General features: G+C 47.2%; 1 protein-coding gene and 1 long non-coding RNA gene across 2 annotated transcripts in view; one reads left to right on the forward strand and one right to left on the reverse strand.

The window, feature by feature from the left end:
• VWF (von Willebrand factor) overlaps positions 1-8,857 on the reverse strand; it is a 135,764-nt gene extending 126,907 nt beyond the window's left edge. The window contains exons 1-3 of the mRNA XM_059184573.1: positions 8,692-8,857; positions 7,470-7,524; positions 5,809-5,973 (exon numbers count right to left, since the gene is read on the reverse strand). Of these exons, the coding sequence (XP_059040556.1) occupies positions 5,809-5,973; positions 7,470-7,524 (220 nt within the window). The 5' untranslated portion in view covers positions 8,692-8,857. The remainder of the gene's footprint in view (positions 1-5,808; positions 5,974-7,469; positions 7,525-8,691) is intronic.
• A 61-nt stretch (positions 8,858-8,918) lies between these two features.
• LOC131838429 (uncharacterized) lies at positions 8,919-16,159 on the forward strand. The gene is made up of 2 exons (XR_009356596.1): positions 8,919-9,331; positions 16,037-16,159. It is a non-coding gene; the product is annotated as an uncharacterized LOC131838429 (long non-coding RNA).
• Positions 16,160-16,491: the final 332 nt, after the last annotated feature.

The following is a 16,491-nucleotide window of genomic DNA, read 5'->3' on the forward strand; positions in this document are numbered from 1 at the left end:
AATGCAAAGAGGGGTAAAAGGAGAGGGAGAAATAGACTCCCCGCTGCGTGGGAAGCCCCATGTGGGGCTCGATCCCAGAACCCTGGGATCATGACCTGAGCCAAAGGCAGACGCTTAACCCACTGAACCACTCAGCTGTCCCCAGACACTTCTTTGTCGTGGGGGCCTTCTAGCGTATCCTAGGGTAGTTAGCAGGACCCCTGACCCCCCACCCCCTCGATGCCAGTAGTATCCATCCCCAAGTTGTGACAATCCAAAATGTCTCCAGATACTGCCAAATGTCCCCTGGGAGACAATCACCCAGGTTGAGAATCACTGGTTTATGCTGTTAACGTTAGGCAGAGCCCATCCACAGGTTTTCTGACTCCAAGGCTAAATCGCCTTTCCAAACACAAAGCTGCCTAACGGGACATCTCGGCACTCGGCACTCTGGATTCACATAACCACTCAGCACTCTGGATTCACATAACTCCCAATTAGCCCTATCTTTACCTGCTTCCTTCCCTCCCTGCAGAACTCAGGAGAGAATCCCAATGCGCAGCTATGAGGAAGATGAGCCGTTAAAAATTGCCAGTGAGCCCAGGGGGGACTCCCACACTCCACAGACGCACAGCGGGGCCAACTTCCTATGGCCACGGGGAGAAGATGGGCTGGGCCTTCCCCGCAAGGGGCCAGAGCAAACCAGGGACGTCCTCCCCCATGGCTCTGTCTCTCACCTGGCCTCTTGAACTCCGTGACCGAGGCGGCTCTGTGAGGGAACAAGGGCCTCCCACCCCATGTTGGAGCGGGAAGTCTGCTGGGGAGCAAGCTGGCAGCTGGAATCCGTCAGATCGGGGTGCTTTCCTGGACCTTAGAATGTGAAACTCACTAGTATGCATTTCTAACAGACACCCACCTCCACTCCTGTGATTCTCATGTAGGTGATCGTCTTCCAAACCCTGAGAAATGGGGGTCCAGTCTAATAGCGCCATTTACTGATATGGAAACTAAGGCTCACCCGGGGTTAAATGACTCCGTACAGGGTGGGTTGTCAGTCTACGGCTCTCTCTGGGCAGGCATGGGAACCGGATCCCTCAGCCGGCCGGAGGAAGAGCAGTCTCTCTGAGCAGGGGTCTCCTGGACTCCAGGGGCCTCGCTCCCTCGTCCCTGTGCCAGTGGGCCAGGAGCCCCATAGCTCCAGCCTGCTGGACCGGCCTGACCAAGAGCCAGGATTGAGGACAGGGTCCCCCGCCCTTTGCACCAGGTGGTCCTTCACGCTCAGACATAAACACTTTACCCAGGATATGAACAAGGTCCACAGGCACTCGAGAGGAATGGGAATTTGTGGTTTGGAAGCAAGGAAACAGGATGTCATTGGAGAACAATGGGGCAGAGGTGTGTGGGAGGGGATACGGGCATGCACGTGGAAACTGGAACTGCCATGTCCAAGCATGCCTGACCCCATGTCTGGGCTCCCGAGGAAGCAGCACTCAGCGGGGTGTCTGCCCCTCCCCCTACTCATGCAAGGACACTCTCTCAAATAAAGAAATACATAAAATCTTAAAAAAAAAAAACAAAACAAAAAGTGTGATGAACCAGTTTGCTGCTTTAGGCCAATTACCTGTCAGAAAACTGCTCCCTGACAAGTTGTTATAAGAACAAGAACCCAGTGGAGGGTACAGTGGGGGGGGGGGGGGGTCCCACTGAAATGCTTTGAAATAGAGAGGCCTAACACAGCCCTGCACTTTCTCCTTGGCCCTTGAAAGCCTGAAAAGGATGGGCAGAAAGGCCAGCCCTTGGGCACAAACCCAAGCGATAGGCTGGGGAGGAGGGACTAATGTTCCCCTGACCTTGACAGAGATGGCCCCCAGGGCCCCGCAGCCCATGGCCCCACCACGTTCGTGCCCAACAAGTAGATACCCTGTGTTAAGGGGCTGCTTTCAACCATGAAGATGGGGGTAATCCTGCACACCGGTCAATGATTTCTCTCCCTCAATCCTCATGGTGTACCCATCTTAAAGATGAGGAAGGGGCAGCGGGGGCACCAGGCACTTCCCTAAGAACACACCGTGAACAGGGGGGCGCCCAGACAAGCACGCCGCTTTCTAACCACAATTGTGGCTCTTTCTACACTTCCCTTTCATGCTGGGGGCAGAGCCACATCATGCTGGGAGATGGAAAACAACCAGCCCCGCAAGTGGATGAGCCCAGGGCTGGATATTGCCAGTGTGGTTGGGGGCTTCCTGGAGGAGGCAACACGTGACAGTCTGAGTCCCCTGCCTGCCTCCGAGGCCAGCCCTGAGCGGGGAGGGGTCTGGAGTGGGGTGTCAGGGGGGACGGGGACTTGTTCAACATGATGCTGGCCTCCCTGAGCCCAGAAGATGCACTCTGTGCTTGGCCCCAAGATTTCTTTACACATGTTTCAAATCCATCTCCAGGGTAAGGAGTCCACAGCCGGGAGTCAAGACAATAATCCCTGGGTCTCTGTAGGGTCCCCCAACCTGGAACATCCCCTGAAGCCCAAGGCCACATGGCAGAAAGCGTGTCACTCTTTCTTCCTTCAGAATCTTTCTCCCATCACTCCTAAATATCCATTCCGACTGACACCCCAGGGTCATCTTAGGGAGGGGTTCTTGGGCAGGAGGTCTATATAGAACCCCACTATGATTTTTTAAGATGCATACAACTGAGTACACATAGAAAGATCAGTGGATGGTTTCAATGTCAATTTCATAATTGGGATAGTTGTGGATAGTTTTGTACAATGTTACTAATAGAGGGAAACTGGGTAAAGGGGTACACAGATTAGTATTTATTCTTTTTTTTTTTTTTTACAACTGCATGTGAATCAATAATTAGCTTAAAATAAAAAGTTGGATTTAAAAAAAAATCTTGGATATTCTCTCTGGTAACTTTTAGGTTTCTTATGGAAATACAAGAGGCCACTATGGGTTTTTTCATTGAGAAGCAAGACAAAAAAGAGAGAAATGGGTTTTGCCTTGTGATGAGAACCCTTAACCCTTAACCCTGCTCTCTTAGCAACTGTCAAGCATACCATATAGCAGTGTTAGCTAGAGTCACCGAGTCGTACAGCCCATCTTTAGGACTTCTCTGTCGTACACATGGAAGTTTGTACTTTGTGACCACCTGCCTCCAATACCCCCTCTCCCTACCACCTGCCTCTGATACCGCACATCTGATCTCTTTTCTAAGAGTTTGGGTTTGTTTTTGGCTTTTTTTTTCTTTTCGTTTTTAGACTCCACATGGAAGTGAGATCATCCGGTATTTGTCGGACTTACTTCATTTAGCAGGACGCCCCCAAGGTCCTTCCATGTTGCCGTCAATGCACTGTGCTTTTTCAGGTAGAGAAATCCACTTAAAATAAACATTGGGGCTGCCTGAGGGAGGAGGTCCTCAGCCTTCAGCCTCCGGGGGAAGGAAGGTCAGGGGTACTTTTTCTCTGCAACTACTCTCCCAAGTCTCTCCGCAGCTGCTGCTTCTGGAGCAAGAGGGGTCCCCAAGTTCAATGTTCAGAATGGCTTCCTCCATTTGCCAGGTGGCTGGGGATGTCTGTGGTCCTTGTCAACCCCTGCCTTTTTATTGAGGCCAAGACCCCCCTACTCCCTCCTTTTTCCCTTCCTGGACTGTTTTGGCTAAGTAGCAATTCCCTCTTCATCCTTCCAGCTGCACAATCCGTCTACACTAGCTCCTCAGTGCTGCTGAATCAGGACACAAACTCCCCCCACTCAGGATGTCAGCCTCACCCCATGACCAGCCTCACCGCCCACGACTCCCCAGTCCCATGCTTCTCAAAGTTTGATCCCCAAACCAGCAGCCGCAGCAGCACCTGGGAACTTGGGAAATGAGCCTTGCAGGGCCCCCTCCAGAGGCACAGATCCAGAAACACTGACGATGGAACCCAGCAACCTGTTTCTAAGCAGCCTTCCCAGCGATCCTGAGGTAGGTTGTTTGAGAACAACTGTGCCGGCCACATTGACCTAACCACTAGGCAGCACTGAGGGAACATACATGCCTTTCAGCCTCTTCCCTGTGCCCAGGCTGTCCCCACTGCATGCAGCCCCCTGCCCGTCCTCTTGGTCCTCTCTGCCCAACTGGAACCTCTCCCCCAAGTCTCCTCACAGGCCATGCTTTTCACAAAATCAGCTCTTTGGTACAACAGAGCACTGTGCTGTGTGAATCCGCACCCCACCCCCACCTTCAGTGTTGCCAGAGACCCCAGTGAGCCGCACACCAGGGGACAAAGATGAGAGAGACACGGTCCTTGCCCTTAGGGAGGGGGGGCTCACAGAGGAGAAGGGAAGGTGGTGGCCCAGAGAAACTCAGCCCACTGAAGTCGCACTGAGACAGGCTTTCCAGAAGAGGCAGGGTGGGCAGGAAGGTGGCAGGAGCCTCCCAGTTAGGACGGCTGTCAGCCCACGCAGCTCCCAGACCATCTTGCCCTGCACTGAGCACCAAGGGCTGCATCCAGCCTGGAAGACTGGTGGAGCAACTGCCCCAAGGGCCCCAGGGCCTGCATCTCGGGAAGGGTCTGGGTGTTGACCAAATCTCTCCTTGACCAAACCTGAATCAGGCTTCTCTCAAGTAAGCCCCTACCTCAGGCTCTGTCCTTGGTCTGATTAGTTCAGTTCGGCAAGAATCTTGTGGGGTCAGTTAATCGAAAATCCCCCATCCTCAATATCTGACCTGCTCCTCACACCCCTCCCTCAATGTCTTATCACCCAGCCTGCCTTCAGCAAGAACCCTGTCGAGTGAGCTTAGCCAGATGTTATCCCTGATGTGCTCCCCGTGGTAATTTTCCATCCCCTCATCCCCACCCAGCTCTTTGGCTGTGAATCCCCACTTGGCCTTATGATACTTGGTGTGAAGCCCCACGTCTCTCCCCTACTGCAACCCCCTCCCCAACCCATGGCAGTGGTCCCTCTTGAATAAAGCCTTCCTAACTATCTTTACCAAATGTCATGAAATCTGTGCTTTAACAGTGTGGGTCTGTCCATTGCCATGCCATCTCCTCAAGGCTGCGGACCCCGTCCCTGTTTTATAGCGTTTTATAGAGTTTTATAGAGTTTTATAGCGTTCTCGCTCACCCATCGCACACACCTGATTCATTCTTAGGGTCGCCAAACCACAAGCTCCCATCACTGCCTCCAGCCCCACTCCCCCCACCTCCCCCAACCCCTAGCCCAGAGAGCTCCCTCTCTAGTGCTGAGGAACCTTCTGCATCCTGACAAAGCCAGGATCCAAATGCAGCTCGACCTTTTGTTAACCATCAACCCTTGGCAGGATCATACCACCTCCCTGGGCTCGGCTCTTCATGTGTGAAACAGGGGTGGCTGCACCCGGATGCACATCTCAGAGCCGCTGTGGGGTGCAGACCTAACAGGGGCCAAGTACCAGCACTCCTCCAGGAGCATGTGAGGGGCTCAACATCAGCCAGGTACCCTGAATTCCTCTGTGAACATAGCAACGGCCCCTTCTGTATGCCAGGAGCACTGGGTATTACAGAGCATCTCCTGGCTCACTTCTGATGTTTTGGAGCTCCCAGAGTGCTGCCTGGACCCAGAGCAATGCAGGAAACCACTGGAAAAGCAGGAAGACTCTCTCCACCCCACCAGACTCCCGAGAGAGAGAGAGAGACATAGCTAAGGGAAGATCTTGGTCATGGAAAGGCCATTGTCATCCACGCTTCGGCAGGAATCTGCAAAACTCAGGCACCTACATAAGACTATCCCCGCAATCCCCCACCCCGCACTGAGGTTGAGCTTAACTAGCATCTGAACTGAACCCCTCCCTTCAGTGCCCCAGACTCACCGATAAGCGAGAAGGAGTGTTTCTGGCAATCTCCAGCCAGGAGGTAACTACAATCTCCTGCAAAACTGTACATGCTCTCATCAAAGGTGCTGATGAAGTCGTCTCCAAAGAGGCTGCATCGGGCCAGCGGGGACCTGCCGACAGTCCCTTTCGTGCAAAGTGTCCCTGGAGGGAGAGATCGCAGGTGAGCAAGCTGGGACCATCAGCCCAAAGCACTTCAGCCTCGTGGAAATGAAGCTGTGCCTGATAAAAATTAGGGAAGCACATTCCTTCCTAAACAAGACTCAGGTTGTTGCGTTTGGCCCTCAAGAATGACCCAGGACTCACAGCAATGCTCGAGGAACAGATTTTCAGGATATCTGTTTGTTTGAATGATGTTTCCTCACTGATTTAAAATGTAATGCCTGCTTATCAGAGAAAATTTGGAGAATACAGAAGAAAAATACAAACAGGGTAAAATCACCTGTAACCAACATTCAACAGTAATTAGAGTCAAGGTTTTAGTTTTATCTTTCAGTTGTATTTCACAACATTTATACAATTAGAGATTTTTTTACGAATTTGTGATCATCCTATACAAACTGTTTATAACATGTCTATTTCTTCAGGTATTATAAAGAATTTACCATACCATTGTGTATACTTGCAAAACATGATTTATAGTGACTATATTTTGCATCTGAATGTATAGAGTATAAGCCCCTACTATTAGGTTCTTAGCATTTTTTAATTTTTAACATATAAGTAGATTGTAATGAGCACCTTTATGCATTAATCTACTGGTATATTTTGAACAGTGTACATTGAAACAAATTAGCCTGTGTGTCCAACACACAGAATCTATGAAGACTTAGCTCCTCTAGGATCATATGCTAACTCCCAGGAGACCCTCCTGCCACCTTTCCAGTGTGTGTGTGTGTGTGTGTGTGTGTGTGTCTGTGTGTCTGTGTGTCTGTGTGGTCAGATGGGGCAGTAGGAAATTTCTAGTTGCCTGGGTCCACTGGCACAGGACCCACCTAGAAGGAAGCTGTAGAGGGTACGAAAAATGTCCATTTCTCCCCCAGACTACACTGTGAGCAGCAGGCTGAATGCTGCTGGCCTGAGTGATCTAAGTGAGGACAAGTCAAGGTCAGAAAATGGTCCCTCTTGCCATTCCCAGACTCAGTATCTCAGCAAGGGAAGAAAGACAGTGTAATCCAATGAAAGAGGTCTCCTGGGACCTAGGAGAACCGACCTCTGATCTCTGCTTTATGTGACTTTGGAGCATTTATTTTTCCTCTCTGACCATCAGTCCCTTTGTCTGTACTCTGAGAGGTTCAACTAGATGACCTCTGCAGTCTCTACCCAATTCTTGAGTTCCTTCTTCCCCATCCTGCAACCCCACTGCAGAGGACTGTCCTGTGTGGCCCTTGTGCTTCTTAACTGTCCAATCAGACTGACACTTGCAGCCACCTGCTCCTTGAGGAATACAGGTAAGCGGCTCAGGGCTCTGAAGAAGCTTCGCCAGAGGAATGAACCAGTGACTCTGGCAGGCCCAACACATGCCTAACACGGGCCTGGGCACACAGGTGAGCTCCAGACACACCTGCTGATTCCTCAAAGAGAGTTTTTCCAAATGACACTGAGACAGGAGTAAAGAATGGAAGCAGTTTGAGACCTACCTGGCAAGGTGAGGGCCAGAGCCAGCAGCACTCTCGCAAGTCTGGCAGGAATCATCTGCAGAGAGGCAGGAGAAATCATCACTGATCACTGGCCTCACAGATAGCCACTGGTATGCACTACAGTCCATGTGCGAAGTGGGAAAAACATTTTTTTTTTAAGCAAGAGAAAAGATTGATCTTCACTGGTCCCTGTTTGCCTTGAACATGGAGCACTGGTCCCCCCTAAAAAAGCTCCCAGCCAAGCCCAGGCCCAAGAGTAGCAATCACTGTGAGCCAGACCCCAGGTGCCCTTCTCCAAACAGCCGTCCCGAGCCCAGGCAGAGGACGAAAGCTCTGCCTCTGGTCCATATGCCCCCAGGACTGCCTGGCCTCTCGTTACCCCGCACTTCTGCACCAGCCGGCAGCTAACACACACCTAATCCCCCCTGCCTCTCCATCCTTCCACACCCAAAAGCATCCTGGGGAGGAAGAACTATTAAATGCTTCTGTTCCTACCACAGGCCCCAGATGTCGAGAATGCTTGACAACCACATTTGCTGGTCCATCTCCAGCATGATGCCCTGAGCACCTGGCAGGGTGCCAGCCCCCAGGAGCTATTCAGGCAATGAGCTGATGAATGGACAGCAGTCCAATAGCCCCAGATCCGGGCAAGGCCCCCCATAGTGTGCCTCCCCGCAGAGAGAGAGACCATTGACTCTGGCCACAGAGCGCACCCCAAACCCTCACAGCCCCTCTCCTCTTGAAAACATTATTAAATAGATACAGAATCTATCACCAGAGATTTGCTGGGGGTGACACCTTTCCTGCCCAGTGCCTCATCCAACCCAGGAGAGACAAGTCCAATCTGTCATGCATATGCAGGAGGGACACTTCGACGTCTGCTAGAGCCACATCTTGGTCTCAGAGCAGGTGACCCTCTACAAGCTCCCAACACTCAGGTACATCAAGCTGCTCCCAGAACACAGCCAGAAGTAAGCGCAAAACTCACTCCAGGCTTGCCTCGTCGTATGTTACATGCAGTAAAGTCAGACGTGAACAGAGGCGGCCACAGGACTCCCTAGCGACAATGGAGAGCAGGCCATTGGATGGTCCCTGGCTTTGAGTCACCCTCCCAGTAAGCCCTTCTAGCCCCGGAACAGAGGACCTCCCCTCTCCTAGGGGCTGGGACCAGTCCTGATCTTCCTCCCTGAACTGATCCAGCCCTGCCCCCCAAAGATCAGACCTTTTCCTGCAAGCAGGGGTGCAGTTATCCCCAGGTCCGTTGGGAAGCTCAGCGTCACACAACAGGTGCTGCCCGCCTAGGCCATACTCCCGGGCAGCCAAGGCTGAAGGGACTGCTGCAGCTCTGGGCTGTCTTGCTGCTAAGTGACCCAGGGGCTGCACTCCCACAGCCAGGGGGAGATAAAGGCCAAGTTGTGACGTCCACCCACCCCCCTCCCTTCCCACCACAATAGCAGAGAGCTGCCCCAGCAGGGGATTGGCCTCCTGTTAATTACCACAAGGGAACAATGAGCGGAAATGGTATTAGAAATACCTCCAAGCCGATAAGGCTTTGAGGAGTTTGGTGGGAGACCTCGGACAGCTGCCATAATGAGCTGCTTTGCGATCCCCACGCCCCCCTCGCCCCAACCCTGGTCCTCCCTGCACGGAGGGCTCCACACAGACGTGATGACCGGGAATGCTGGCTGTCCCCCAGCAGGCTGGTCCAGGCCAGGGAAGAGTCCAGACCTGATGAACACAGCCTCTGGATCCGGTGGCCAAGGACAGACGCCGGGGAAGTTTGGAAAAACACCTCGACCTGAGCCAAATCAGCCACTGTGTTTGGAGAAAGAAGAGAACGGATGCTTCCTGTCCACGTTAAGGTATGAATGATGTAGTCCTGGCCTGGACAAAAACAGGCCCTTGAGTCGGGGCTAGCATTCACAGACTAGTTAGATGAAGGGCCTGCTCCTTTGTAAAAGGAGGCCTTTGTAAAATGATGGCCGGGGCCCTTTCATTCTTGTCCTCCCCCCAGAGACTCTTCCTCCCACTGCTGGGACTGACATGTCCCTGACCTCATACACCACACACACACATACACACACACACACTCAACACACAACACATACCCCATGTGCACATACACAGCATACACACATGTATCCCACACAACACACACCCCACATGCACATACACACAATATATATACCACATACACACATAGCACATACACACACCACACATGCACACCACCTACACAACACACACAACACATATACCACACACATACCCACACATCACATACACACCACATATACTATCCATACCACACACACTACCACATGCACATAAATGCACCATAGACACACATCACACACCTGACACAACACACATTCCACATGCACATACACATACCTAACACATACCACACATACACCACATATACTACACATGCACGCATACCATATGCACATACAACATACACACACACCATATGCACACATACCACACACACACAATATACAGATATATCCCACATGCACATACAAACACACACACCACATATGCACATATCACATATGCACACATACACACACCAGACAAGCACACAGCATATGCACATATACATCATACACGCTACATATATACACTCATACCACATACATACACACCATGCATGTACACCATATACATATGTATAGCACATGCATATACACAGCAACACACAACACATATACACACCACATATGCATAACAGACACACACCATACACATGCACACTATACACACACCATACACATCATATCACACACAAACATACACATACTACAAACCATATAACACCACACACACACACATATACCACACATACACAACACATGCACATATCACACACACAGCACATATACAGCATACACATACTACACCATACAGACCACACACACCACATACATTACCATACGCACACATCCCACATATACCACACATACACATACCCCACACATGCTACATACATACCACACCCGCATCCACCACACACACCCCACATACCACACACACCCCACATATACTACCCACACCATACAAATACCCACATAATACCACACACCACCATGTGTACATATACACATATACCACATACATGCAATACACACACCACACACACCACACACATCACACATGCATGTATGTACCATATACACACCACACACACATACCTCAATCCTTCCTCCCATTTCTAAGAGCCAAATTCTCCACATCATCTGCTAAACCTATCCCTGCTAAAACAGGTAGCTGATAAAAACAGGAGGAAGGTGACTCACTATGGGATTCCAGGCACCATCATGGGCAAACACAGACACATGTAGATAAGGAAGCCCACCTCACTGCTTCTCACGTATGATTCCCACTTGCCCTAAGACTCTGGGAGACCATTCTGTCCCCAACCTCCCCACTCCCCACACACATGCCTCATGCTCTACCACTCCTTCTACCACCCAGAAGAGGAGGTTGAATGTTCCTGAGGAAGAAAATGGTAGTAGAGGTAATAATTCATAGGATAGAGTAGAAAAGGTACTGAAAGAGTTCCACTTCTAGCTTGCTTTTTTTTTTTAACCAAATAACCTGAAAATCTGCCCACTATGAAATATCTTTAAATGCCATGTTAAGTATTACAAATATTTTTTAAACGCACAGTTGACATGGGAGGAAAATAATGGATATCTCCAAGGATCAAGGATTCCCAGAGCAGGAAGTGACGCCAGCCTACAGGTTTAGTGAGTTGGGTACCTTTTCGGCTTGAGGCTGAGCTCTGCAAGAATATGAAACAAGGCCTGGGCCTGACCCAGGCAGAGAGCTGGACAAGACCTTACATAAGGTTGATTTGTGAAGGGAAACCTTCCAAAAGGTGGGCTAGGAAAAATTCCAGCCACCAACATAGAAGAAAAGGAGCTTGTCTATCTCCATCAGTTTTGTTGATGGGAAAATGAAGCCTTTCTCTAGAATTTGTAGCCACGGGTCCACACTCAGGCAGTTTTCAGGTTCAAATGGACATTGACACATGGTCCAGGAACTGCCAAGTTGAGAAGAGGACACAGAGGTTAGTCTTAGGTTAGTACCTGGGGCCCCTAGTAGAAACAAATAATTGAAATCTATCTAAAAAGATAAACTTTCTTCCCCTGTCCCATATGATATCCAGAGATAAAGCTCTCTCAAGCAGCAATTCAAAATCACAAATGTTAAAACATTTGAGAAAACAATCCACCATGTGCAAGAATAGTCAGTCACAACCCAAAGCAGGATTAGAGTTCCCCCCAAGAACTTCAGATAATAAAATCATCAGGTAGAAATGGAAAAAAATCCAAGTGTTTAAAAATATGGTAAGTGAAAGATCAGAAATTGAAAACATAGAGGAATAAGACGTGATGAGAAGAGAACAGGAAGACTTGAAAAAGAACTTTAAGAAAGGAGAATACATAATAAATTCATTGAAAAAATCCAAATACAAACAGCAGACATTTCTGAAGAAAAAAAACTGCTGGAAAACAGAACCAAGGAAATTCTCCAAAGAGACAAGGAGATGAAAAAATGAGAGCTGGGCTAAGAAACATAATAGAATGAGACAATCCAAAGAGAAATGGCACACAATCCAGCAACGTTCAAGAGAAAGACCTAAAACATAAAAAACACAGAGATTGCAAGGAAAAAAAGCAAAAGTCAAGAGCAACCAAGAGAAAACTGGCTATACTAGCATCAGACAAAATAGATCTAAGATAAAAATTTTACACATAAAGAGGATAAAAAGTTGGTAATAAGTTGAGCACACCAGGAAGAAATAATTATAGATTCATGGGCACTTCATAATATAAGCTTCAAATGTATTTTTTTAATTACTGAATTATAAGGCAAAGTGAAAAAGCTTCAGGTAAAAGTAAACATTCACTTATGGAAAACATGCAACTGAAAATATCTTAGTAAAGGGCGCCTGAGTTGCGCAGTCCAGTAAGCCTCCAACTCTTGGTTTCAGCTCAAGTCATGATCTCAGGGTCACGAGATCAAGCCCAGCATTGGGATCCATGTTCAGTGTGGAGTCAGCTCGATATTCTCTCTCTCTCTCTCTCTCTCTCTCTTTTTCTGCCCCTCTCACCCGTTCTCTCTCTCTCTAAAATAACAAACTTTAAAAAAAAAAAAAAAAACAAACTTAGTAATCTGCTAAAAGAAGGGGATGTTCTTGACCTAGGAAAGAGAGGAAACTTCACAATTATGATAAATTATAAGCCACTTTTCCTTTAACAACTGGCAGACAAAGATGCCATGTATCATCCCTGCTAGTCAACATTGGATCAGACATTCAGGCTGGTACAATAAAAGAGCACAAGGCTATACGTGATTTTGAAGGGAAAAAGCAAAAATAGTTATTATTTGAAGATGTGACTGCCTGCATTGAAAAATTCCAAGAATTCAGCAGCTTGCTAAAATAAGATGAATTTTCAAAACCTATTCTGTTCCTATGTAATTATAAAATGTAATCTTTAAAATGACTCTACCAATAAAACAAATACTGTAAGGCACTTAAGAACGAATTCTGACTTGGAGGAGAAGGAATTCCAGGGGTGCCTAGCTACTTGGTGGAGTATGAGATTTTTATGCAATTCTTGATCCTAAAGTCGTGAGTTCAGATCCCATGTTGGGTATAGAGATTACTAAAAATAAATAAATAAACTTTAAAAATTGAAAGGAAACAAAAGTAAAAAATGCCATAAAACAAAGAGAGAGATTGCTATTTTAAAAAAAAGAAAGAAAGAAAAGAGGCGCCTGAGTGGCTCAGTCCTTTAGATATCCAATTCTCGATTTCATGAACTCATGAACTTAGAACTGTGGGATCAGGCCTCTCTCAGGCTCTGCTGGAGATTGTCTCCCTCTCCCTCTGCCCCTACCACAACTCATGCTCACATGAGTGCACTCTGTCTCTCCCTCTCTCTCAAATAAATAAATAAAATCTTTTTTTTTTTTAGATTTTATTTATTTATTTATTTATTTAAGCTTTTTTTTTTTAAAGATTTTATTTATTTATTTGACAGAGAGAGATCACAAGTAGGCAGAGAGGCAGGCAGAGAAGAGAGAAGGAAGCAGGCTCCCTGCCGGGCAGAGAGGCCAATGTGGGGCTCGATCCCAGGAGCCTGAGATCATGACCTGAGCTGAAGGCAGAGGCTTTAACCCACTGAGCCACCCAGGTGCCCCCATAAAAAAATAAAATTTAAAAAAAAAAAAGTAAGCTCATAGATACAGAGAACAGATTGATGGTAGCCAGGGGCAAGAGGCAGGGTGGGTAAAATGGGTGAAAGGGGTCAAAAGATACAAACTTCCAGTTATAAAATCAATCCCTCACAGGATATCATGTACAACATGGTGATATTAGTTAAGAATACTATACTGGGGCACCTGGGTGGCTCAGTGGGTTAAGCCTCTGCCTTCGGCTCAGGTCATGATCTCAGGCTCCTGGGATCGAGCCCCATATCGGGTTCTCTGCTCAGCGGAGAGCCTGCTTCCCCTTCTCTCTCTGCCTGCCTCTCTGCCTACTGTGATCTCTCTCTCTGTCAAATAAATAAATAAGATCTTAAAAAAAAAAAAAAAAGAATACTATACTGGATATCTGAAAGTTGGTGAGAGGGTAGATCTTCCAAGTTCTCATCACCAGAAAAAAAAATTATAACTATGGATGGTGTTGGATGTTAACTAGACTTACTGTGGTGATCATTTCACAACATATACAAGTATCAAGTCATTACACTGTGTGCCTGGAACTAACATGATTTTAAATAATTTTTTAAAGATTGTATTTATTTATTTGACAGACAGACATCACAAGTAGGCAGAGAGGCAGGCAGAGAGAGAGGAGGAAGCAGGCTCCCCACTGAGCAGAGAGCCCCATGTGGGGCTTGATCCCAGGACCCTGAAACCATGACCCGAGCCAAGGGCAGAGGCTTTAACCCACTGAACCACCCAGGTGCCCTGGAACTAATATAATTTTATATATCAATTATATCTCAAGTCTATTAAAGTTAAAAAAAAAAAAAAAGGACAAACAACCCAAGGGCACTCAGTAAGTAATACAGAAAAACAATTCACAGAAAAGGAAGAAACCCATTTGGCTAGTAAACATATGAAAAACCATTCAACCCCACTGGTCATCAGGAAAATCCAAAATAATACCACAGTTAGTTATCTACCCATCAGATTGGCAAGGATGTGGGGCTACTGGAACTCCCATTTGCTGTGGTTAGAACAAATGGTATATCACTTTGGAGCAAAATGTGGAAATAGCTATTATATTTAAAGATATTCTTCCCCATGACCCAGCAATTATAGTCCTAGACATATCTCCTGGAGAATCTTTCATCCACGTGCACAAAACAACTTGCACAGAAGGCTTCCTTGCCTCAGTGAACGTGGTCACAAAAATGTGTAAACAACCTAAATATACTTCAACAGCATGAATAAATAAATTGTGTACATTAATTCAATGAGATGCCAAACAGCAGTTAAAAAATTATCAGAACGCCTGGGTGGCTCAGTAACTTAAGCCACTGACTCTTGATCTCACCTCTGGTCTTGATCTCAGGGTCGTGAGTTCGAGCCCTGTATTGGGGGTCCACGCTGGGTGTGGAGCCTACTTTAAAAAATATATATTACATGTACTACATGTACCAACATAGATAAATCCCCAAAATAATAGTGAGCAGGAAATAAAAGCAAGTATCTCTACAGTGTGACAGTCTTTATGTAAAGTTAAAGACCGTGTAAAATAAAACCATATACTATTGCTTACAAATACGTTTAGTTGCCAGTAAAGTACGCATACACATGCTCGGTGTGATAACCAGTAAATTCAGGGTAGTGGCTGCCTTTAGGGAGGAATGAGGAAGATGAGATCCAAAGAGCAGTACACAAAGGGATACTCCCCTTTTATATGTTTTATTTATCTAATCATTTCAAAAATATGAAGCAAACACGGAAACAGGTTCAGATGGGACCGAGCTGACTGCATTATCTATGTATCTAATCTACTAGAGTATCCTCTCTGGTTTTTTGTATGTTTGAAATTTTCATTGAAAAGATAAAGGCCCCCCACCCACCAAAAAAAAAAAAAAAAAGAAAGAAAGAAAGAAAGGCCTGAAGCCAGGGAGCTTGGCATGTGGCTTTGCCCTTACCAGCAGCAGAGTGACTAGCGTCCCTGCACACCCGTTTTTGCATACATGGCCTATTGCCTTCAAACAAATTCCTAGCAGTAAAAAAAAAAAAAAAAAAAAAAATCACTGAGTCAAAGGCACAAATATATTCTGCCAAGAATTATACCAATTTATGCTTCCAAAACATTTTATGATCATTAGAAACTGAATGACTGTGTCCCCCAAAATTCATGTGTTGAAGTCCTTCCCCTTCGATGGGATGGTATTAGGAGGTGGGCTTTTCACAAGTAATTAGGGTTAGATGAGGTCGTGTGGCTGGGGCCCGTGATGGCGTTAGTGCCCTTAGGAGAAGAGGAAGAGGCACAGAGTTTTCTCTCTCTCTGTCACATGAGGACACAGGGAGAAGACAACGGTCTGCAAGGGAGGAAGCAGACCCTTACCAAAATCTGAATCTGCTGGCAGCCTGATCTTGAATTTCCAGCCTCCAGAACTGTGAGAAATAAATGTCTGTTGGTAAGACCACCCAGTCTGGTATTTTGTTATAGTGAAACACCATTAAAAAGTCAGCCGCCTGGAGCACTTGGGTCACCCAGCCAGTTAAGCATCTGACTCTTAATTTTAGCTCAGGTCATGATCTCAGGGTTGTGTGATCCAGCCCTGTATTGGGCTTTGTGCTCAGCAGGGAGTCTGCTTGGGGATTCTCTCTCTCTCCCCCTCTCTCTCTCCCTCTGTCCCTCCCCAACCCACTCTCACTCTCGCATGCTCCCTCCCTCTCTCATCCAAATAAATAAATAAATAAATAAATAAATAAATAAATAATAGCATCTTTTTTTTTTTTTAATAGTCAGTAGCCC

The sequence above is a fragment of the Mustela lutreola genome, chromosome 8 (genome assembly GCF_030435805.1).
Source record: "Mustela lutreola isolate mMusLut2 chromosome 8, mMusLut2.pri, whole genome shotgun sequence".
Taxonomy (NCBI): Eukaryota; Metazoa; Chordata; class Mammalia; order Carnivora; family Mustelidae; genus Mustela; species Mustela lutreola.